Genomic DNA, 23,814 nt, shown 5'->3' with positions numbered 1-23,814 from the left:
GCTTAGAGCACAACCTTAAGGGACCAGTTCCCTGGAGACAAGCAGATACATTTTTGAGAATCTGGACACAAGACAGTTACGACAAAACAAGCTTTATTTAATTGATAGCAGGAGAACCACGCCCACAACCCTCAGAAAAGTTGCTGTAAGTTTACAATGATTTCACATACCTCCTTCCCAGAACTGAAGATTGACTCTCAAGGAAAGGAGATGCAAAGGAAAACAGTGCTTACCCAAGATATTCTTTCATCCAACAGATAAATACTTGTCTAATTTATTAAGTATCGCCTATGCCAAGTGATTGTAGAAGGAAATGGCAACCCACTCCAGTATTCTTGCCTGGAGAATCCCAGGGACAGAGGAACCTGGAAGGGATCCATGGGGTTGCAAAGAGCTGGACACGACTGAAGCAACTGAACACATGCCAAGGGATAGGGAAGACACTGCAAGGGAAGTACAAATGCCCCAATGGAACAATTTATTCCAGGGTTGGACTGACCTCAAAATGTAGTCTGATCATTTCTCCACACTCAGCTATAGGAAAAAGAAGGTTGAGGAAGAAGTGACTTCATAAACCAGTCTGCCTATAACTGAGAATCAGAGTGGAGAACTCCTACTATCACTCCTACTATAGTTTGGACCACATCTGGCTCTTTCCATATCTGTGGCTCCTGTTCATATATTCTGAAGTTAATAACCATCAGTGTCAGCTTGACCGCTGACATCCCAGACAAGCTCCATGTGAGAGTGGATATTTTCACATCCTGCACACCCTTCTCTCCCACCCAAGGTCCTCAGTGCAATCAGGGAGTGAGAGGTGAGGCGAGGGATTGGCCCAGAGGGGCAACAGAGCACATAATTAAAGGTACAAGCATTGGTTAGGAGGACTCAGCTGTCCAAGCAAAAAGAGAAGTGGAGCTCATGCAGGAACTCAAGGGAGAAGTTAGAGCCAGGTGTGTCTAGAGCAACACAAAGGGGGTCTTGGTAGAAGGTAGAGAAACTGCGTTGAGAATGGGAGGTGTTTCAGGCAACTGCTTACGTCCTCAAGAGTCAAAGACTGTGCCCAATCCTGTGAGGTTTGGGTACTGCTCACGTGGTCTTTCTGTAGGATTATTAGACATGCCTCATCTTTTTCTCGTGCAGGAGATGAAGAGGCAGACTCATTTCTCCCATAGTTTTCCAACTGCTCCAAGGAAGCTATCCCTGGAAACGCCCAGCTGCTTCTGCAGAACGACAGATACCAATGATCCACTTGCTCCTGAAAAAAATCTACACACCTGGTCCCTTTAGGACACGGATTGCCAAATGTCCCTGGGCAAGGTGAAGACACAGAGGCGTTCCAGTGGATGCTATGGGATCACTCTCGGGGACTGAGGTCCAGGACATTCTACCCTTGAACTCAAGAAAATGCTGGTTACACCTTCACTGCTGGTCAATGAGAACAATGTTTCAGCCTTGAGTACCACGTTCTGAGGTCTGACCAGGGCTTGCTCTTGAAGTGTCATCTGCTGGTCACTGACTCATCATCACTGAGCAGTCAGGTGCCCAACAAAGTTCTCTTTTATGTAGTGAGACTTCCCCAGGATGAGCCTGGTTTGGGAGGCATTCCAGTCCTCTTGTAGTTCCTCAGAGAGCACTCTCCTGAAGCAGGGGCCAGGCCTGCCACCTCCCCAAGTGGCCCTTTGGTAACTGTCTTCTGGGATGTGTTTCGGTTACAAAAGCCCAAGATGGTAAAAGTCCATGGTTTTGTTGTGAGCAAAAATTCTTCTGAAGCTATAGCTATAGATGGTACATAGGGGCAAAGGAGGGCAGGGAGCAGGAGCACGAGACACAAGGAGCAAAGAGGGTGGATTGGAAAGAAAAATGGAGTGAGAATGGCAGTTGGAAAGGCGGCTAGGAAGCTTGGGGAGAGCAGGAAAAAGACAGGGCAGTGGTTTATGCACAAAGAGGGCTTCTCATGCCAGGCCCACAACAGCTGCAGGAGACCACCAGTCCCCGAAGGGCTCTGAGCCCTCCACCCCGGGACCCCAGGACCTAGCTCAGACTTACTTGCTGGTGGCTGTTGTGTGCAGCCTCCTCCTCGATACTGTCGGTGAACTCCGTGCTCGCATCCTCCGTGTCATCCCCTGCAGCTGTACCTAGAAGTGGGTCCAGAAGAGAAAGGTGACTGCCTTCGCAGGTGCCTTCCAGACAGCAGCTTAGATTACACTCATTTTGCCATCCACCTCTGATTTCTTCCTTTCCCCACAGAGTGGCCCCCTTGCCAGCAGGGCCGACAGGGAAGGCAACACCAACAGTGTAGAAAAGTCATTCATCACTGATACTTTGTTACTAACACTCCAGCTTAAACCTAAAAAGGTAAACTGGTTTCAACTGCACAGCTGTTAGACTGCCGGACTAAGTGGTTACCCCTCTCACTTATTTCCAGAAACCCTGAATTATTTCCTTCCTGCCACTATGTAATAATTTTCCCTACTGTGACATGGACCCAGTGTGACAACTTTTTCCCACCACTGAGTGCAGAGAGGGTCCCCGATTTCCTTGGGATCAGGGCAGCCCTGCTCCTCCCACGTTTCCCTTGTTGGGATCAGCCGCAAGTGGGGTGATTATCTCAATGAGGAACCTTCCTGCAAGGGTCTTGCGTCCTACAGCAGCTGAGGTCTAGTCCAGCTCCGGGGCCGAGAACTGTTCAGCCGTTTCTTCACCCCTTCCTCTTACCTCCCCTCCATCTCCCTCAAACCGCTGTCCAATGCCAACATCCTGAGCCTGAAGGGTTTCTTGCACCATTTTGTCTAAAAGGAATTTAATCCATTTATTCACTCACCAAAAATGAACACAGTCTCCCTGGGACACAAACATCTATGCCCCACACCAAGGGACAAGTAGCTGCAGTTCATGGTCTAGATGTATGTCTAGGGCAGTGCTGACCACCAGAAGTTTTTGCAATTTTATGCCTCTGCTGTTCAGTAGACACTAGTCACATGTGGCTACTGAGCCCGAGGAAATGATTTTTTTTTCAAACATCTAAAAATAAAATATTCTTTTTAAAAATATTATCCTGTTACATCTAAGCCTTTTGAAGAAATTCTGGCTGGCATTGAGAGAATTAGTAGCAATACAAAGAATCACTATTCATAATTTTGTATCTGAAACTATAGATACTGCTTAAAAGAATTTTCATTAAGCATTTTTCTTATAACAGTCCCAATGTTATATCTATCTTTTTAAATGTAATTCAAATAATCACACACATGGCTGATGGCTGCCATTTCAGACAGCACAAATATAGGGTGTTCCTTCTTCTCCACATCTGTAAAAATAAGACTGTTCATCAAATTTTAGATTAAGACCTATTGCTCACATTACTGATTTCTTCTGAAAATGTAGGAATTTATAATGGTTAATTCATCTGGACACCAGAGAAAATGTATCATTGATACTCCTTGGGTCTTACAGAACCTGCACAGGTTAGAGAACCCTGAGATCCAGTTCTGATCCTGGCCTCAGAAACCAACCTGTTAAAACTCTTCTGGCCACTGGGTAACCTGAGCCTCAGAGATTAGGCAGCTTGACCACAGTTACATAGCTATAGCTAGCCCTATATAAGAGCCATGCCAAGATGGCAAGTCTCTAGACTTTCAGGCAGAGACCATTCACTGTTTCTTCTGGTGACAAATCAGATTTTTGTCTCCTCCTCCAAGAGCAGAGAACCTGCTCCTGAGCTCACACACCATGAATGAAAGGCTCTGCATAAATAATGAGCATTCACTACCCTCTACAGGTAAGATGAGCAGGGCCAGCTCACACCTACACTCCATCTCTTGGCATCTGCAAGATTATGCCAGGGTACTGGCAATGGACCCGGCCAATCTCATGAAAAAGTACTAAAAGCATGTTGTCCTAACAGGTTAATTTTATGACTCATTTGCTGATCTTTACCATGAATGTTGTGTTAACTTTGGACCAAGGCAATACCCTATTCAATAAAGCCCTACTCACAAGAAGACACCTTTACCACTTGGCATCTTTAGACTCTGTGGCAGACTGTTATACAATAGAGATTTCCAATACTTACTTTTAAACCAGCCCCAGAACCATCTCATTTAGGACACTGGTTGTGTAGAGGTGACTGAACATATTTCCTAAGATGTGGCTGCTTTGGGAACTCATTGAACCCAGGATGCTAATTCACTTGAGGACAAGTATTATGCTCACTTTGAACAACACTATTGTTGTTCACTATTCCCTGAACAATAGAGATCAGAACCTTCTTTTTTCTTTTTCTGCAAAGACAATTAATTGTTCCACTCAGTGACAGACTTAAAAAAACACACTTTTCATATTGTTTCCCTTCTGAGTGTTGAAAATAATAATCCTGTGGTTGAAGAAAGTTCAGCTCTATGAGGTCAGGATCCTCAACCCCACCATACCACACTGGGCTCACATCCTGCGATGATTCCTGTACAGGATTCCAGAAGCAAGGTAAGTGGAGATTAGAAAGGGTGATTGGCACTGGCCTTGAAGGCTTCTGTCTAACCCTTTCTGCCCTCCACTTACCTTTGTCGCCTTTCTGATGCCACATCTGACTTTCTATTAATAATGTTCTCTCTTTAATTCACTCTGGGATAGGATACCATGATTTTGACTTCATCAAGAGTTAAATGGAGATGAAGCAAAAATGCCCATTTCATCCTGACACTCTACTGCATAGGAGTTTTGTTTTCCTTATTTTCTCAGGAGCAGCAGTCTGCGGTACTTCCTTCAGGACAGCTTGAAGGGTAGCTTAGCCTTTACCAATTTGAATGCAAAAAGCTTTTTTGAATGTGTTTGTTTGAGGGGTAAATTTAAAAAAATATACATAGAAAATATTGAAATAAGTTATCCCCCACAAAGTCCTACCTGTAAGTTTACAGTAGACAAGCCTCTGCTGTTACCATTCCTGGTTTTTTAAATGGCAGTAAGAACTTCTCTTTGGCGGAGAATACCCTTTCTAAGTTTTTACAAAACAACAAAACACTATCCTCAGAACTATACATTTCTAATTTAAAGGTACTATACTTTATACTGAGGAAGTTATTGCTAATGTTTGATAAATATGAAATAAAATGTTCTGCCACCTTTAGAACTACCGAAAGCTAAGAATCTGTTCATTCAAATTTAACTTGCCTCTCGATCTCCAGGGTAAGTTTGACATGTTAGACTGGAAATTTTATTAAAAACTTTTATTTGAGGCTTCAATAACAGTTCTCAAGTTGTGGTTCTCCCAAGTTTCAAGGCTCTGAATCACACATAAGGAGGTGCTACCAAAACTTCCCTCTCTTGAAGCATTATTTTCTATCAACTGTCTGACTCTATAAAGTACACAGAAATAAACTTCTAAAATACAATACTTTAAAAGCTTTGGGCAAAATTTAAGTGGCATGAAAATATAAGGTCTTTTTTTATCACAGAGGCAAGAAGTCATAGTTTTGTGCTTTTTAAGTTGAAGATGGCCTAATTCTTGAGAATATGGACTCTAGAGCCAGATTGTCCAGGTTAGATTTCTCCTTGCCTCATTAGTTATGTGGCTTTAGACAAATCCTTTTCATAACTTAGTTCCCTCACTTCTTAGGGTTAATAGTAATATCCACTCCACACACTTTTCAGCTACAAAGGGTTTGGTGCCTTTGAAGTGCTTGAAACAGTGCTTGGCATACACTCAGTATATTCCTTATTATTACTATTTTACAATATTATTGGCAAACTGGTTTATGCACTAAAAAGCAGAGAGTTGAAAAAGGCCATAGAACCTAAATGTACTCAGCAGAACACTCAGTGGTAAAGAATCCACCTGCCAATGCAGGAGACACAGGTTTGATCCCCGGATCAGGAAGATCTGGAGAAGGAAATGGCAACCCACTCCACTCCCAGGTATTCTTGCCTGGGAAATCCCATGGACAGAGGAGTCTGGTGGGCTACAGTCCATGGGGTCACAAGAGTCAGACAGAACTGAGCGACTAAACAACAACAGGGTTTTCAGGGAGTGATCTTAAGTCTGCCTCTTCACTGCTCACGATGTAGGTTTGAAGTAACACTCTTAAGGTCTTCCTACTTTGCAGGACAGTTGAAAAAAACACAGATCAGTAGATTAAGATGAACTCTTGAATAGGTGTTTTAACAAATAGGATTAATCATCATTAAATGATAACTCCTTAAAACTCCACCATGCACAAATAAGCCTTGAGGGAAAGTCATGAAGTGTTATTTTAATCCTTCAGTAATGAGCCCCAACTGGGCTGCAACAAGACCACTTTCTCCAAATTCGACTCTATGGTCATTCTTGTTTTCTTTTTAAGCCATTTATATGCAACCAACAGAAAAGGAGTAAAATTTTCCCATAAAGTTACTCAGAACACAGGAATCATAGCTGACTAATTTTGAAATGTGATTTAAAGAGCTCAACTTTATAGCATGGACAAGTTTGCAGTAACAAGTGCCTGGCTATTTCCCCCTCAGTGCCAGGCTCTTTATGTCCGCTGGGCCCACCTCCCTCTCACTCTTAGGCACTCTACCATGAAATTATAAGAACTTTCACCTGTTCACCTCATGAACCAACTATTGATGACTTAAATATTATGATCCTACATGAGAGGATCAAAGAAAAAAGGTCTCTTATCAAACTGCAATTTTACCTGCATCCATTCCCTTCTAGAACCATAAGAAAACTAAGATTTCATAGAGTCTACCATAAGCCTCTCCTGAGAAATAAAATTCTTTAACTAGACATTCTAATATTGGAGCCAAAGTAGCTAGGGGGGGAGAAAAAAAAAACTTGTCTGCAGTCAAGTTCCTTTATGGTGTATCTTTGTCTTTAAATCACAGTATCTCTTAGGTACCCTTCCAGCTTACAAGCTTGTAATTCAGAAAGCAACTGTTTTCAGTGACTTAAAATTCTGTAGTGTCAAGGAATTCTTCCTTCTATGATCTCTTTGTTCCTCAAAGAACACAAGAAACAGGCCTTTCCAGAACGTACACAGGGACAGCACCACCCACCGTAACAACTGTTCAGCTGTGTCCGGCTCTGTGAGACCCCATGAGCTGTAGCATGCCAGGCTTCCCTGTCTTTCACTGTCTCCCAGATAGCTCATGACAACAGGCTCCTCAAATTTTCATCCCACTTTCCACTACTCTCCTTCGGCAAGCAGAGCAGGAAGGGTTTTTTTTTAAGGTAAAGTAATCCATTTCACAGTTCTAGGGGAAGTTTAGTGCTTCTCATTTCCTTGAGAGTAAAAAAACTCAGGTTTCTTCTGCTTCCTTCCTTTAGTTAAATAAATACAAAGGCATTCACTCATTTCAGAGCCTTATTTAACTTGGAGTTTTAGTACAATCATCAATAGACTGGTTCTCCTATAAGGGGAAAAAAAAGATGAAGAGCTTTCTCTACTTTTCTCATTAATCTTTTAAGAATGAAACCAAATAATTACTGTTTGGCCGTTGATACTTTTATTGGATAAGTAACAATTTTGTGTTTCAACTAAAATAGCTGAAATTCTAACACTTATATATAAAAAAGTACATGCTCCATGCTAGCACAAATGTTAACACAGTTTAACACAACATAGTGCCATGAAGAAATGAAAACTTACAGCTTTTTTCAGTGGGTAAATAGGCCTAAAAGGGTCTAGTGCCAAGTTAACGGATGTAACATGTTACTTCATTCTTCATCTAAATTGTTATGAATCACTTTTTCTCAACAGCCCTAAGATTAAAACTTTAAGTGGTAAAAAGTCAGCCTGATTTTATTATCAAATTGATCATACTTGGTGGAAACAGACAAATTCATGGTTTATAAAACACACTTGTATATACACATGCCTCTAAAATTTACAGACTGAGAGGGGTATTTCAAAGCGATTATTTTGAAATTGCAAAAGGAAGCACTGTCTATTCATGTTATACACTAAACACAAACCTACATGCATTTGCCAGACAATCATGAGTTCTCAAAAGGAACAAGGAAGTCGATTTGGTTCATGTACTTAACCACCATACTCTTCATTATTATTTTAGATCAAACATTTTCTGATGTTGCTAAACTTTTTATTTTATCCTTCCAGCTTTAGCAAGAAGAAAACAGTATGATAAAGATTTTTATTTCTGGAATTTTACTTTAAATAACAAAAAGGGAAAGTAATGCAAAAAGAATTAGTATGTCACTTTAGAAGTTTAATTACTCTTATTTGAAATCTGATAAAATTAGTATTGTTAGTGCTACAGTTTTATGTCTCTCTTCCACTTCCCATCCTTTGTTAGAAGCAAATTACAAACACTGATATTTTATTTGGGAAATTTATCCTGGCTCAGTGATGATATGGGAAGAAGTTGAGGACTTACCTTCTGTCAATACTCACACTACTTACAATCTATATGATTGTCTTTTCATTGTAATAAAAATGACTTAACAAAGTTAATTACTCCAAATGCCTAGTGACGAGGTGGCTTAAAACCATATTCCAAAATGCTTTAATATACAGAAACTATCACCCCACAGAAATTATTCTGCTTTCCTGGCCTGTGGGCTCATTCCTTCTGTTTTTCTTATTGGGCTGCCTTATATGAGCTCCATATTCCCAGCTATTTTTTCTGCAGTACAAATGATTCTGCAGTACAAAAGGCAGAAGAATAAAAGCTCTCTGAGCTTCACCTCAAAGGGAAATGAGAGAAAATTTTCTAAATGTTTGTGTCTCACAGGATATTAGTATCAGAAAAACAAAGCTAATTTCATTTATCACACCTCTAGTACCATTTCTACAAGGCAGGATGGAAAATGGACTTTAAAAGTGTGTGAGTCACTATATCCCTTCCCTGCTCTCTAGGAAGTTTGTCACATATCCCTGTACATTGGCTGCAAACCTGCAGAATTACTAGTGAGACCCTAGCTGAAGAAGCAACTTGAGTTTTTCAGGGATGTGAAGATTCTGTGACTTCAAAAACAAGAAAGAAAGAAAATGACCAATAAGTCAGAAAACAATAACTTGATCACATCAACAGGAACCAGAGTTTTCTAATACTAGCTCAAAGAAAGCAAAGGTATTAAATAACTGTTTCCTCTAGGGCTTACACTCCAAAGGGAAGTGATTTTAGGTAGGTCACTTATTCCTCAATGACAGGAGCAATTTGGGGTGTAATCTGATCTGTTTCCCCTTGTCCTAATCAGAGGATTCTAGATCTAACTGAAGCAGAGAGCGGAAGATGACTGAAGCAGAGAGAACTGAAACCAATTTTCTTGAACTGTTTTGAAGCTACGAACCAAACTTCTCAACCAGACACTGGATTAGAAGTGTAAGCAAGCATAAAAGTGATAGGCCTTTTATAGAAATCTGCCACTGGGGTCATTTAGGTATAAACAGTGCAAGTAGAAGAAACTAAACAGCCTCCTCAGGAAACTCATGGCTTGGATCTACTGTCCTATTCGGGTCAAGGTTTCCTTGATCTATCACAGATCTCTGACTGCACATAACGACAAAGACAAATCTTTTAAAAATACAAATGAGGAAGCAGAAGAAATGAAGATACTGCTGCTGTCCACAAATGAATGAAGAGAAGCGGGTGTGGGGGGCGGGAGGGGTTAAGGATAAGAGTTAAAGGCTGAAAATATTAAAACAGTTCCATCAGGCCTTTTCAAAAAAGTTACTGTAACTTGACTAAATAGTTAAAAAGAGAACACCAGAAAATGCTGATTTATACTAGGTATTATCAATGATCAGACTTCAATGATACAGTTTAATCCTGTAATAGAAAAGAGTTTAAAGGAAATATCTATCAAAAGGACTTCCATTTCACTCATTATATAAATCTGGGAGGTCCTTTTCAATTCTTTAGTTTCTATAGACTTCAATTACCCTGACCTCTTACAACCATTACAACCAGAAAGGAAATATGTAAAAGGCCAAATCTATCAATACAGATTTTTCTGAATTTAAGTTCTATGTTTCCAATTAAGCATAGTCTGAGAATTTAACTCCATTTTCTTTCACCTTTTTTTCCCCTTCAAACACAAGGTTCTATAAGCACACAAGGCTTTATCTAAAGTTACTGTAATATTGAAAAACGCCTGGCAAAGGTAGAACAATTCAGTAAAAGAAAAGGTCTGCACTCCTAAGGAGGGAGTGGAATCTTAGTATAGCATGCTAAATACAAGTATATGGATGAAGGGGCCAAAGCATCAACTATCTGCGGGATACAGAGCAAAATTCATTAGAACCATATTCTCTAATAAGATGCCAAATTATCACACAAAATTGTTAGACTGGCAAACTCTCTCCAGTTAGCACTGTTCACAAGCCTTATTCCAACTATATAGACAAGAACGAACCAGATTTTAGTCACATCTATGGTATCAAGATCAAACTTCTAATTTCCGTGCCACTAAATCCCTTAACTTTCTAAAATGTTTCCTAAGGACCAATATCAAAGGTAAGTAACTACAGAACAAGTTACTCCATCTTTTCAGGATCCAAATCAGGACTAGAGTTCACTTACTTTCTCCCCCTAATCTATGTATTTTGTTAATGTTTTGGTAGGAAGTTGGGTTTCTCATTATTCCTTCCACTACCTTAACATTTCTAACATTTAGCAACTGGTCAAGATAACAAGGGAAATGCCTACTTTTGTAGGATGACAGACATGGAAGTAGTAGCTTACCTAAGTTACTGTAATCTCTATGAGCCATTAGAAGCCAAATATCAGCCATGGTTGAATCTTAACAGGAAACTTAGTACCACTGGGCTATTAGTAAAAATAAGAAAAGACATTTCCTACATGCCTTGTAATCACATGACAGGCTAGTCTCTGGTGGGTTGATATTTCTACAGCTTGACTATCTGTTTCTTTACTTCTAGAATGTTACAAAAAGCTTTGTGCAGGAAAGGGTCACTAAAAATTGGAAGACTAAGAAAAAAATGGATGATTCAGCTTATACTTCCTAACTCCTTTATTAAATGATGCCTTTTCCCCTCAAAGCAAGCCCATTAAAGCTGGGAAGCATTTCCATTTAAGAGGAAGCTTATGGCTACCAATCTTTTGCAAATTACTTAATCAGAGAATTCCATGGTGTTCCTCCAGGAAAATATTTTCTTCCCTGTCCACGTCAGAGTGATGCTCTGTTACAGGTGTTGCTGAGGTTACAGAAACTTGGACAGAATTTTGAATGTAAACAAGCCATGTCAGCACATGAATGTGAAAGAAGTAAAATGTCATGTAAAAAAATGGGAGGGGAAAAAAGAAAAACCATTGTGTTCCGCCTAGTTTAGAAAGGATACTCAGTTACATTTACGGTGCTAAAGAGCCCCAATCCCTAGTTCCAAATTCCATGTTTAAAATCTGAAACCTCAGCTTCTAAACTGGGAAAATTACATCCAGCAGAAATAACAAATCTCACGACCTTGCAAAGCTCCAAAGTAACCTTGGTTACTGTTATTTTTTTATTGATATTTAAGATATCAATTACATTGATATTTAAGATACCAGAAGTATAATCTAAAGGGCCCCCTTTCTTACTTCCATCATGTTGTGATAACAAAACACTGAGACATGACCAAAGCCTAGAAAGATGTGTGACATTTCTTTCTAAACTATTCAAACACATCAAAGCCGGAAGCCTATTAGTTGCTTTAACATGGAGAAATGCAAAAGCACAAAAAAGTGAAAAATATAGTACTCCAACTAGTGCCACTACCAAAAGAAAAAAATACAAGTAGTAGGCTATTCTGACCATAATGAGTTATTTGGTGAAATACTGAACTTGAAAGGGGACATTACATTTGAAATCGGCATTTTATGTGGAGAATTCTCACCCTGACAGACCTGGGAGCTTTCTTAAAGTTATGTTCTGACTAAATATTATACACTTGGTTTAAAGAAAAAAAAATCAATGTAATTTAATCTGCATCTAATCTCTTTTCACTGTCATTCAATAATCAACTCTGAAACAATATTAGAGGTAAAGGTTTACTATAAATGTTTGAACAGTCTTTGCCTCTGCTCTTTAACTTGGCCTTCCCAATACTTTCAGTCTACTGCTGCAAGTCTTAGCTTTGATTACCTTCTAAGGATTATACCATTTCTGCAGAGTCATTCTACAGACTCTCATTCTCTCTCTCGCATCTTGAACCTTTGATTAAAAAATTGCTCTCACTCAAAGAGCAGGAGTTGATTGAATGGCAAAAAAATACACACACATGCATTTATGACATGATATGGAATATATGAAATGGATTGTGAAAGTGGGGGAGGAATAAACTTTATTGGCCCAGAGAAGGGATGAGGGAAAAGAAGGAGGGGTGGGGGTGAGGAAACTAAAATGGAATGATTTATAGTGTGCAAATATACCTTGTAACCTCCACCATTCAACTTAGAGACAGTTACGAACAGTGAAATACAGGTAGACTAAAATGAGTTTCACTTTGCAGGTGAGGCTACTTGTACCAGTTCTATCATTAGTAAGTCACCGTTTAGTTCAGACAGGGCTCTCTGGTTAGTGCACACAAGGGTCTCCATCCTGGGCTGCAGTCTGACCCGCCAGTGCTCAGAAGCCATGCTCGTGATGAACTCGCACACTTTCCAGTTCCCCACCTCCAATGGCGGCCAGGGTCTCCAGCCTGCTTAAGCGCTCCAGGCTTCTTCCGAGAACTTCTTCTAGCCGATTGCGTATCACCTGGGCCCCTTCTAGTTCCACCTGCAGAGTTCGGTCTCTCTCAGAGCTGATTAAACATGCCACACACAGAAGGAAAATGAATTAGCCATCAATGTAATGAGTCCATTCTTGTCGTTTAGTCGTGTCCGAGTCTTTTGTGACCGCATAGACTACAGCCCCCCAGGCTCTTCTGTCCATGGGATTTTCCAGGCAAGAATACTGGAGGGGGTTGCCATTTCCTCCTCCAGGGGATCTTCCCGACCCAGGGATCGAACCTGTGTCCCCTGCATTGTAGGCAGATTCTTTGCCACTGAGCTACCAGGGAAGCCCATAAGAAGTCCATAGATGCTTCCAAAGAGCCAACAGTGCCAGTCTGAGCCATGAGACTCTAGGAGACACAGGTTACTGTGTCTCTAGAATACAATTAATGAATGTGGTCTTTGTTGTGGCACCTGTGTTCATTGCTGGTAGACTAGCAAGGTCTGCTTTCTGTAAAGTTTGTCCCTTTATCCAAGATTCTGGGCCAACCCGACATAAAATTACAGTTCCTAATATTTAGCTAACACCACTACAAGGTTACTAGGAGAAATTTCATTTTCTAACTGAATGCGTTAGTTTCTGAAAAACCAAAACCCAGGGAAAACTAACTGTAAACTGAATTCATATTGAGCCAAGTAGGGTTGGTTGCTACTGAAGGTACATGTTTTGTCATTTGTTAACCAAACTTCACAGTACTCTGAGAAGGAATCCAGTTCACAGAGAGTCAGAGATTCCTTAACAAGTAACACAAGTGGTCCTATCATACCCTTCCTCTGCCTTCATTTTCTTGAAAGAGAAAGAAAACAAATTTAACTCAGCAATACATTAGAGAAAGCTGAATAGTAACAAAAATAAAAATTAGGAAAGAAAGAAAGGGGCTAGGAGGGAAGGCAAAACAAGAAAAAAAATAAAGAGAACAGAAAATGTACCAGAAAGATAATAATATATACGACCAAAAATTAAGAGGTACAGGAAAACATATTCATCATGATGGCTATTGGTAATCCTGCAGTAATAGTAGCCATAACAACAAATACATTTTCCTCAGTGACATTCAGTGAATATCAGGGCCCGTTATAGTCTTTCTCTTATTATTATAATATAATGAAGCAGCCTTTAATAGGACAAGGAGCAGACAAATGAAAGAAATATACAAGTTCTTACTACATGCAAGGAACGAATTGAGACACCTGAAATGTATTCTCATTTGATCTTTGCAACAACTACACGAAACAGGCAGTATTCCTGACTTAATTCAGACACTGAGGCTCAGAGGAATCCACAAAACGAATGACAAATTGGACCCCAGTAATGGTCCACTTTCTTTTTCTTCCCACTTTGTAAGCTGTAGGTATCTTCATGTAATGAGGAATAAAAGGAAAAACAATGCAGTCACTCTCTCACCTCTCTGGATGGGCATGGAACTTCACCAGACTGCTGTAGAGCTGTCTCTCTGCCTGTAAGGCCTCATTAAGCCGACTCCGCTCATCTACCAGTCCTTCAAGCATCAGCAGCAACTGAGGGTAAAAAAGAAGTGAAGCAACACGTAAACAGAAACACGAAGCCACAGTTAATTCTGAGAAAGAGATCAAAAGAACGAATCAGCATGGACTATGACTCAAGCAGCTCACTATCTCATTACTGACTCATCCTTTCTATATAGTACGCTACAGTTTTCAAGTCAATGTCATATTTGTCATAAAGTTTTTTATCTGTAAAACTCTATAAGGCAGAATTCAACTATGGGAGGAAGAAGAAGAAGAAAGAAGAAAACAAAGCCAGAAACAGGAGACGGGCTAAGAGGGAGGATTGGGAGACAAAGCAAGGACAGGGCAAGAGGGACACAGACAGCAGGACTCACAAGCGCTCTTCGTCCACTGAGTAAATATTTACTGGGCCCCTTCTCTGTGCCAGGTTCTAAGGATAAACCTACTATCTAGTTGGGGAACAGACATCCATCAGTCACAGACAGGTGTCACTGTGAGCTACAGTAAAGTGCTCTAAAGAAGACAACCTGTGATAATGCATGACCGGCAATCTGTTTAAGGGAACTGGTAGAGTTAAAGCCAGTTTGAAGTGAGATGAGTAGTGTCTACAGACATGGTTACAGAGACACGGAGAAGTACAGGTAAACCAGTCTTTCGATTAATAACAAGTTTGGCATTCAAGAAAGGTCAGATCTGGGGCAGCAGTTACAGTGGAACCACACGTGCTAGAAAACAGCACCTGTGGCTGCTACTGGCCACGGTGGGGAACTTGGGAGCACAGATTCTTGATGAAATTCTAGCAACAGCCACCATCGTAAGTAATTGACATCTTGTTCACTGTTTATTTTGCAGTAAAAATAAAGCCTGTACTCCAATAGCTTACTTGTTGTCTTCGGTTTCCAGACGTTTCCTGTCCTTGTGATTCTACTGAAGCAACTTTTTCCCGAAGAAGCAAGACTTCCTGGGTCAGCCGTTCCATAGCTGGGATGTCTTCAGGATCAACCAGCTGCATCTGCAGGTCCTAAAAGTCAAAAAACTAGTAATAAAAATAGTAATGAAAAAAAAATGCTATTCAGCAGAGGAACAAATGCTCTTGAAATAATCTACTATGCATTAAGTGGGATATTAATAAGCCATGATAGTAACAATAACTTCTTCATGAAATCTGAGCCACTCTGGTATCAGTCAGAGAGAATCTGGGAACACCAAGAGGCTCAAACGAGCCCTGGACCTAGAAGATGAGAGCCACCACAGGGACTCAATGAATTCAAGTGCTGTTTGAAGGGGAAGGTATTCTGAGCTGTAATCATTTCCAAGGGTCTTTCAAAAGCTTTGAACGACCTTTATGAGGTCTTCCTTAATCTGTATGGTCCTGGTCAGGGACTCCATGTCAGCAGCCTGAACCTGCAGCTCTTGCTCCTGCACAGCCACCATGGACTGGAGCGCGGAGAGTTCCATCTGTGGAGAAGGAAACCCTGAAGTCAGTGGGCAGAGGAAACAGTGGGTGTCATGGTTACATTTTGACACTGAAGCAGATGCTTTTCCATATCTATTATCAACCAATAGTGCAAATGAAAACTAGAACATGAAGAGTGAGCTACTGGATCAGATCCATAAACCACACCGTGTGATATCAAAGGACGTTTCCTAGGAAGTTGTAATGTAGTTTTAATGATGTCCTCTGCTTTTTTAGCACTACAAAACATAGCAGATTGGTTTGTTTTTTTAATTTTTTTTTGGCTGTACTGCACGGCATGTGGGATCTCAGGGAAGTGCAGTAACATTAGTCTTAACTGAGTATGTGAGAGAAACAGGAACAACATAATGGCTAGGGTAGAACAGAAATTTTGGAAAAGGAGGGAAACTAGGGGATTTTTTTAAACTCGTATTTTTAAAATGCCACACAATTTCACATCCTCAAAACTTGAGTCATATAACATGATTCTGTTTGTAAGGAGAGATATGGTAATGAAAAGAAATACAATAAGATAATTTCACCACAAATATGAACACAGGTTTTATATTATAGATCTAACTATGGGAAAGAGGTGGAACAAAAACTGAGGAGCTATACAGACTGGCCAACTAAACTTAGTTTAGGGACCCATGACACTGTCTGATCTTCTACAGTAGAGGCCAAGGTGACATAAAGGTTTTTAGTTTTAGCCTATAACCCTATATTGTGGCCCTAAAGCTTCCTCTCTCTTCATCCAAGTTGGACAAACAATTAGTTGTATAGGGAGGCAGAAGGGGAAGGGATTCTGTAAGGCTAAGAGGCCTCTTCTAAGAAAATGATGAAAACTGTCGCTAGAAATAGAGCATATGGATGGGAAAAATTATCTGCTCCAGGAAAGGACTTCTGCGGAAGCATGCTGAGTCACAGAAGACCTGAACTTAAATCGTAGCTTTAGTATTTTATAGTCACATAACAATTCCTCTCCCTCATCTTTTGAAACAGTGTTTCAGCTTCTTCTTTTATAAAATAGGGCCAACATTAACCTACTTTGCAGAGCTGTAAGTATTAGTGCGAATTTAAATGCCCAGTGCAGTGCATAACATACAGCAAGTTCTCAATAAACATTATGGATCTTTCTTGAATGTCTCTTGTTCTATGTTTCTAAAACTAATTTCATGGATCTGTCATAATTATAAGCAACAATTATATAGCACTTCATTTTTTTCACAAGTCCTCTATAATTATTTTATTCCAGTTAGACATGGGTAAAGAAAACTGTGTTCTTTCAGCACTTAAAAAGTTTTAATAATCCTCATTTATTAAAAACAAGAGCATCTTGGTGAGATAATGTAATATAAAGCAATTTCTACTTTTCTCTAGAAAGAAAAAAGGCTCAACTTGGATTTGGACCCAGATATTATACTTGGAGAATTTTACTCTTTCCTTTTTTTAAAAAGTTTTTTAAAAAAATTTATTTACCTTTAATTGGAGGATGATTGCTTTACAATGTTGTGTTGGTTTCTATAATACATCAACATGAATCAGCCATAGGTACACATATGTTCTCTCCCTCTTGAATACTTAAAACTCTTTTGAGAAAAAAAATAGGAACTTAGAAATTAGACTTAACTAGAAAACTCACCCGACTTTCTCTCTCTTTTTTAGCCATGAGCTCAAGTTCCTCTTTGGCATTACTCAGTTCTTTTTCCAGCCCCGCAACTGTATCCAAGTCTCCTAAAGATGAATAGATAGTGCTGCTTACAACCAGTATCAACATAATACGATCTGTGCTGCCTTATTTCTGAGAAATTTATTCTAAGATACAATCCAATAACAACAAAACATATATACACAGGATGTTCTTTGCAGCATTATTTGTAATAACAAAACACTGCAATCCATCTATAAGCCTATAAAAAGAAAATTGAATATGTACAGTATATCCACACAATGAAGTTCTATATATAGCTTTAAAAAAGAATGAGGAATATCTTTATGAACTGACATGGAGTGATTTCTAAGATATTAAGTACAACAAGCTGTTTAGAAAAGAATAAAGAATACATCTACGGAGTATGTTTTATGTTAGGAAAAGGGGACACAGGCATGTTACATATACACATAGGATTAATCTGCTTACTTCTGTAAAAAGAAACACAGGAAGGATACCTCAGAAATGAAACCAGTTGCCTTCAGAGGATGAATGAAAACAGGAGAGAAAGGACAGAGAAGTAGATGGGACTTCTGAATACACTTTTCTATATTTTTGAGCTTTGAACCATTTTAATGTTTTATTATTGATGGGTAAAGTTAGTTCAACAATAATGAGGAAGAAAAAGCCAAAACTGAATACTAACAAAACGAATGAAACTAAACAGCCAGTGTCAGAGAACAGACTTGTGGCTGCCAAGCGGGGATGGTGGAGGGCTGGATTGGGAATGGGGGGCAGGCAGATGCAAACTATTATATACAGAATGGATAAACAACAAGGTCCTACTGTATGGCAAAGGGAGCTGTATTCAATAACCTGTAGTAAACCATAATGGAAAAGAATCGGAGAAAGACGTATACAATAGAATCACTTTGCTGTACACTGGGGACAAACACAACATTATAAATCAACTACACTTTAACTGAAAAAACTGCTAATGCCAAAAAAACACAAAAGAGGCTAGAAAATGGTTCTAGATTAAAGGAGACTGAAGAACCATGACAGTAGGGAGGGAAGAAAACAACCAGCTATCAAAGAGTATTACAGGGACAATGGAAACTCTGAAAATAGACTGCACAGTAGATGCTACACTGACTGAACATGGTAATTGCAGTTACCCAGGAGGTTGCTCTTGTTTAATGAAGTATGTAGGGATGAAGTGACATGATCTTTGTAATTTTTAAATGGTTCAGAAAAAAACATTACATCTGTGTGTACAAGCACATACATGCAAGAAATAATGCAAAAGTGGCAAAATTTTAACAGTTAGTGAATCTTAATAAAAATGTACATGGGTATTCACTGTACTATTTTTGCCACTTTCATATAGGTTTGAAATTTACAAAATAAATTGGGGAAAGATGCTTTTTAAAAAAGGTAAATAGGGAGTAAATTAAACAAATCCAGCATCTTTACTCTTTGACTAGAATAAAGTTTCCCACTAAAAAATGATTACTTGCACAGCTTACCTATGAATTCCACAATGCCCTATACTATAAAACAGACACAAAGTTTTTACATTCTGAAAATCATTTTAAAAACTGTTTAAGTTAATTCTTCAAGTCCACAACACTCTATCAGCACTATAGTCACCAAGTCACTAATCATGGTGAGCCCCTGTTTCTGTAACACTTCTCCAGATCCTAATATTTTGGTCTCTGAGACTAATCTAAAGCATTCATTTTGAGTTTTGCTTACACCTCACATATAATTCAGTTACTTTTATGGAGTTCAAGGCCTACAACCACCTCTTGGATGGGGCAGAGCTTGGCAAATGACTCAATGTACACTGCCTACTCTTCCTAATACTGTAACGTAGCTTATGTCTAGGTACAGTAAGTAGCCTCAGCTTGCTTCAAAGATACTCAGGAGAAGGTATCAGCCCCATGGTCCTGCCAGGCAGGTTTGAAAACACTGCCTCCTGCATTCTTGAGTCCCTGCAAAGCTATCTGAAAAGGAAAATTAGGATACAGCTTCTTTGGGCCAAATCATATAGCCAGAACAACAGCTTTAATTCAATGTAAGGTAAAGTTAGTTCTCCCTAGAATAGACATCTCTTCAGTCTTTCAGTGGAATCCAAGCTTATTTTTTCCATTAAGGTAGGAAGAGAAAGAGAGTCTTGGCCAAATCTGTTAACAGAGTGTTACAAGAAGGAAAGACAGAGATTCCTTACTGAAATCAAATTTGATACTTACCTAACAAGGACCTGGGTACGGTAGCATCCCCTTTGGCAGTCAATGAAGTGCTCTCATCTCTGGAGGGTATATGCACTGAACCCTAAAAATTGGAAGAGTCAGGGGATTTAGGAAGATACAGAAACCATGATCACAATGACAGGACTTGGAACATCCTCACACAACTTGGTATTAAAAGTATCATACTTATGCCTCAGATATAAAAAGAAAATGCAGCTGGCATAAACATCTATACAAGTCTATAGTTCTTACTTGACCAGTTTGCTCTTCAAGATGGGGGCTGATGGAGGTAACTTCAGCTGGTCGGTTAGACAGGGATGCTTGGGACATCATGAAATCTTTCCCTCCTAAATATTGGCGCAGGGCCTGTAATTCTGAATTTCTTTCCATTAGAGCTTGTACCATCTTTTCTGCAGCAGCCTAGTAAGGAAATCACACACAACATGAGAGAGAGACTCTAATAAAACAAAATTTGTGTTCTGAAGTCATTTGTTAAAAGCATTTAAAAAAAAGTTAGTGGGGCTCTAAGAAATCATTTCCTTACTTTCATTCTACAGGAAAAAACAGTCAAGCAGTGGAAAGAAAGTCTCTCATACACGGAATACCAGAAAAACAGAACGCAACATGTCTATCATAGATAAACTAATCTGAAATTGGTTCTGCCAGAAATGCCAGGCTAGTAATGTATTGAACTGGGTAACTGATGTCTTTCTTCACTTGGGGATACATGTGCCTTTGGCATGGATGGTCTTTGCTCAAACATTTGTCATTTGCATGGTTTGCTCCCTTAAGATGTCTAGGAAAGTGTCAGTCACTCAGTTGTGTCTGACTCTTTGTGACTCCATGAACTGTAGCCCATCAGGCTCCTCTGATTCATGGAATTCTCCAGGAAAGAATACTGGAATGGGTTGCCATTTCCTTTATCAAGGTCTTTGCCAAATTTCAACTTTTCAGACTGGCCTTTTCTGCATTTCCTACCTAAATGCAGCAAGCTCATCTCAACTCCCAATTTCTGCTGACCTGCCACATTCTTTTTTTACATTGCACTTACCAGTAATCAATATATCTATTATTGTCTCTCTCTCCCCCAACACCTGCAACTGGATGAAAGTTTTTTAAGAGCAAGCACTGTGATGTTTTATTCAGTGCTGAATCCCAAGCTCCCAGAACAGGGTCTGGCCCATAGAAGGCACTCAATACATAGGCACTCAAGACCTAGATATTGAACAAATCACACAGAAACATTTTTATCAGACCACATGACCAGGAGAATCTGGACCTCAAAATCACACCAGTTTATTTCATTTCAAATCCCATAGTTTACTAAGACACATGATGGCACAATAAGGAAAAAATTGATAAAGAACCTGCCCGCCAATGCAGGAGACATAAGAGACATGGGTTCGATCTCTGGGTTGGGAAGATGCCCTGGAGGAGGGCATGGCAACCCACTCTGGTGTTCCAGCCTGGAGAATCCATATGGACAGAGGAGCCTGGTGGCCTATAGTCAACAGGGTCACAAAGAGTCAGACACAACTGAAGCAACTTAGCATGCACACCACATAGAAAGTCTGCATTTAATCAGAAAATCCAGAAATAATAAACTAAGACTAAAATTACTAAGAATGTAAGATGACGGATATGTCAGATATAGCATCAACTATCTCTGGTGAGAATTACTACTATTTTAAATAAGAAGCGGAGCCCTCGTCATAACTTCTAAGAGAAATAACAGAATAACCTTCTAGTTTTAGCATGGAAAATTCAGACTCTTTAGGGGTTTGGACAAAACCATCTTAGAGGTAACAGTACATTATTAATTTGCCCTAATAAAAATCTGTTAGATTATGGGAAGAAACAGAGTAAATAATATACAAGATATCTTGCGTCAGACATATGATCTAACTGGCTTGACTCTTTTTCTAGTAATGCTGCTTTTAGCACCACTCCTCCAAGTGTGGTTCACGGACCAGCAGCATCACCATCATCTGGAAGCTGGTAAAAAATACAGATTTTTGAGGCTATGTTTTTCAAAAGCTATCTGAGGGACTGTTCTGCATGTAAAATTCAAGAAGCACATCTAGAAGAATACAATCACTACTCTTCCTTGAGCTGAAGATCTTTTGTAATTTCAGGCATCTCTTAGATTCCATTATTTTACTACCAACACATACACAACATATATGTGTATATTAAGTGTATATTAAGTGTAATAAGACAAAGTGTATATTAAGTGTAATAAGACAAAAGGGTGAAAAAGAAAACTCAAAGACTCATTAGTCTCCTGCTAAATTTTTAAATAATTTACAATAATTGTTAGGCCATTCTAAAAGCAGTTTCTGCAGCACAAAGCAGCATGTTTCTAACAAAATGTGTATTTACTTCAGTGGGCCTGAGAACTGGATGAGTGGAATATAACCATTCCATACTATAAGGAAGCATTAGAGACTATTACGGTCAAATAACATAGGCAAATGATAAGAATCTATTTCCCTCTGAAAACTCACTAGGGGGAATTCTGAGTGACTGGTCCCTGAAATGTAGCACAAGCCAACTATACCAGACTCTAGCCTTTAGGAGAAAGATATATGGAAATGAAGATAAATTAAGAATTTGCTTTTGAAATATCTGTGCATTGTTATTTTGAAATTACTATCTATATCCCATATTACTGTGAGATTATTTACTCTCATCACAGCTTTGAAAAAAATCTTTTCTTCCCTCTTAAGATAACTCAGATTTTACATGAATTAATACAAAATGTACAAAGAATAAGCTTCCTCATATCTTGGGTAGAAACAAAATATCACTCAAGTCTTGATAATTTAGAATCGAAATCAAAACACTCCAGAATCCCATATTCCTTTCAGTCAAAATGATCAGAAAATTAAGGAAAGGAAAATGTTATCAATACATAATGAACTTAATGAGTGGGGATATGTATTATTTAGGCATCCTCCAAAAGCAAAGTGTTCTAGAAATAGTTCCTATGGGTGTCCCTGGTGGCTCAGCTGGTAAAAGAATCCACCTGCAATGCAGGAGACATGGTTTTGATCCCTGAGTTGGGAAGATCCCCTGAAAAAAGGAATGGCTACCCACTCCAGTATCCTGGCTGAAGAATTCCAAGGACTGTATAGTCCATGAGGTCACAGAGTTGGATACGACTGAGTGACTTTCACTTGATGATTAATGTAAAACTATAGAGTCAATAGGCTGAAGGAAAAACAGCTAATAGAATGGACTTAAGACAACATAAATTTTACAAGTAACAAGGGTCTAATGCTTTCTGTAGTGTGGACTATAAATGTGCAGGGCGATTCTCTCCCAGCCTGTGCATTAGTCCTTACTCGGCTCTCCTGCTCCCTGGTGCTCATGGACTGAAGCAGGCCCTGAATCTCCATTTCATATTCCACCGCTTGCTTGTTCCGATCACTCAGAAGGTCCTGCAGCATCCGTTCTTTCCGCTGTAGACGCTGGCACAGCTCCTCAGCTATCTCACTCTGCCCTGGTCCAAGTTTGCAGAGCAATGTTGCGGTAAGATCCTAATACAGGAGAGAGACTGTAAGTTCTGGAGGAAAGAATTACCTCTAATACACATCAAAGGGCTTAAAAGAATCTATCAAAGAAGAGACAGCAAGTATGATGTTTTACTCATTTTTGTTGCCCCAGATCTAGCATAGGCCTTGCACATAAAAGACTGTCAATACACACTCAGGGAATGAACATTAATAATACAGAAAAAAAAAAACTTAGAATGGCAACTTACATGTTTTCTAAAATAAGTCCTTTCCTTATATGCTCAGGGCATGTAATAATATTAGATGGGGATAAAAGGGTACTCAGTTCATTTATTTTCTCCCCAGTTTAACTTTATAGGGGAACACACAATGATAAACTGCAAAAAACAACAAGCACTGTTTTTATAAGCACGGTGATGTAGCTCCCAAGTCTATACTAGGAGGTAATACATGGTAGTTAAAACTGTGGAGCCACACCATCTGGATTGCACACTGGTTATACCACTTATTAGCTATGTCACTTTAGACAAGTTAATTCACTTCAGAAGTCTGTTCCCTTGACTCTAAAAGAGGAATAACAGTATGTACCTCATAGGTTTGTAAGGATTCAGTGAATTAATATCCATTAAGCTCTTAAAACGGGGCTTCCCTGGTGGCTCAGTGGTAAAGACTCTGCCTGCAATGCAGGAGATCAGGGTTTGATCCTCGGGTGGGAAAGATCCCCTGGAGGAGGGC

The 23,814-nt window shown here is 39.4% G+C and overlaps 1 protein-coding gene across 21 annotated transcripts in view; it reads right to left on the bottom strand.

The window, feature by feature from the left end:
• PDE4DIP (phosphodiesterase 4D interacting protein) overlaps nt 1-23,814 on the bottom strand; it is a 250,860-nt gene that overhangs the window by 44,755 nt on the left and 182,291 nt on the right. For 19 of the 21 annotated variants that reach the window (XR_011259665.1, XR_011259622.1, XR_011259624.1 and 16 more), the window contains 9 exons: nt 22,909-23,103; nt 19,814-19,981; nt 19,562-19,643; nt 17,298-17,389; nt 15,541-15,657; nt 15,083-15,220; nt 14,117-14,229; nt 12,613-12,740; nt 2,050-2,138 (listed from right to left, as the gene is read on the bottom strand). Coding sequence is in view for 17 of the 21 variants with exons in the window: in XM_069602460.1 (XP_069458561.1) it covers nt 2,050-2,138; nt 12,613-12,740; nt 14,117-14,229; nt 15,083-15,220; nt 15,541-15,657; nt 17,298-17,389; nt 19,562-19,643; nt 19,814-19,981; nt 22,909-23,103 (1,122 nt within the window). In the remaining 4 variants the exon portion in view is untranslated. Of the gene's footprint in view, nt 1-76; nt 1,780-2,049; nt 2,139-12,612; nt 12,741-14,116; nt 14,230-15,082; nt 15,221-15,540; nt 15,658-17,297; nt 17,390-19,561; nt 19,644-19,813; nt 19,982-22,908; nt 23,104-23,814 lie in introns of those variants that run through there. The other 2 variants (XM_069602495.1, XM_069602494.1) reach the window with 1 other exon arrangement.

The sequence above is a fragment of the Ovis canadensis genome, chromosome 1, assembly GCF_042477335.2.
Source record: "Ovis canadensis isolate MfBH-ARS-UI-01 breed Bighorn chromosome 1, ARS-UI_OviCan_v2, whole genome shotgun sequence".
In the NCBI taxonomy this organism is placed as follows: domain Eukaryota; kingdom Metazoa; phylum Chordata; class Mammalia; order Artiodactyla; family Bovidae; genus Ovis; species Ovis canadensis.
The sequence above is the reverse complement of the archived record's forward strand: the minus strand, read 5'-3'. Positions and strand labels throughout refer to the sequence as shown.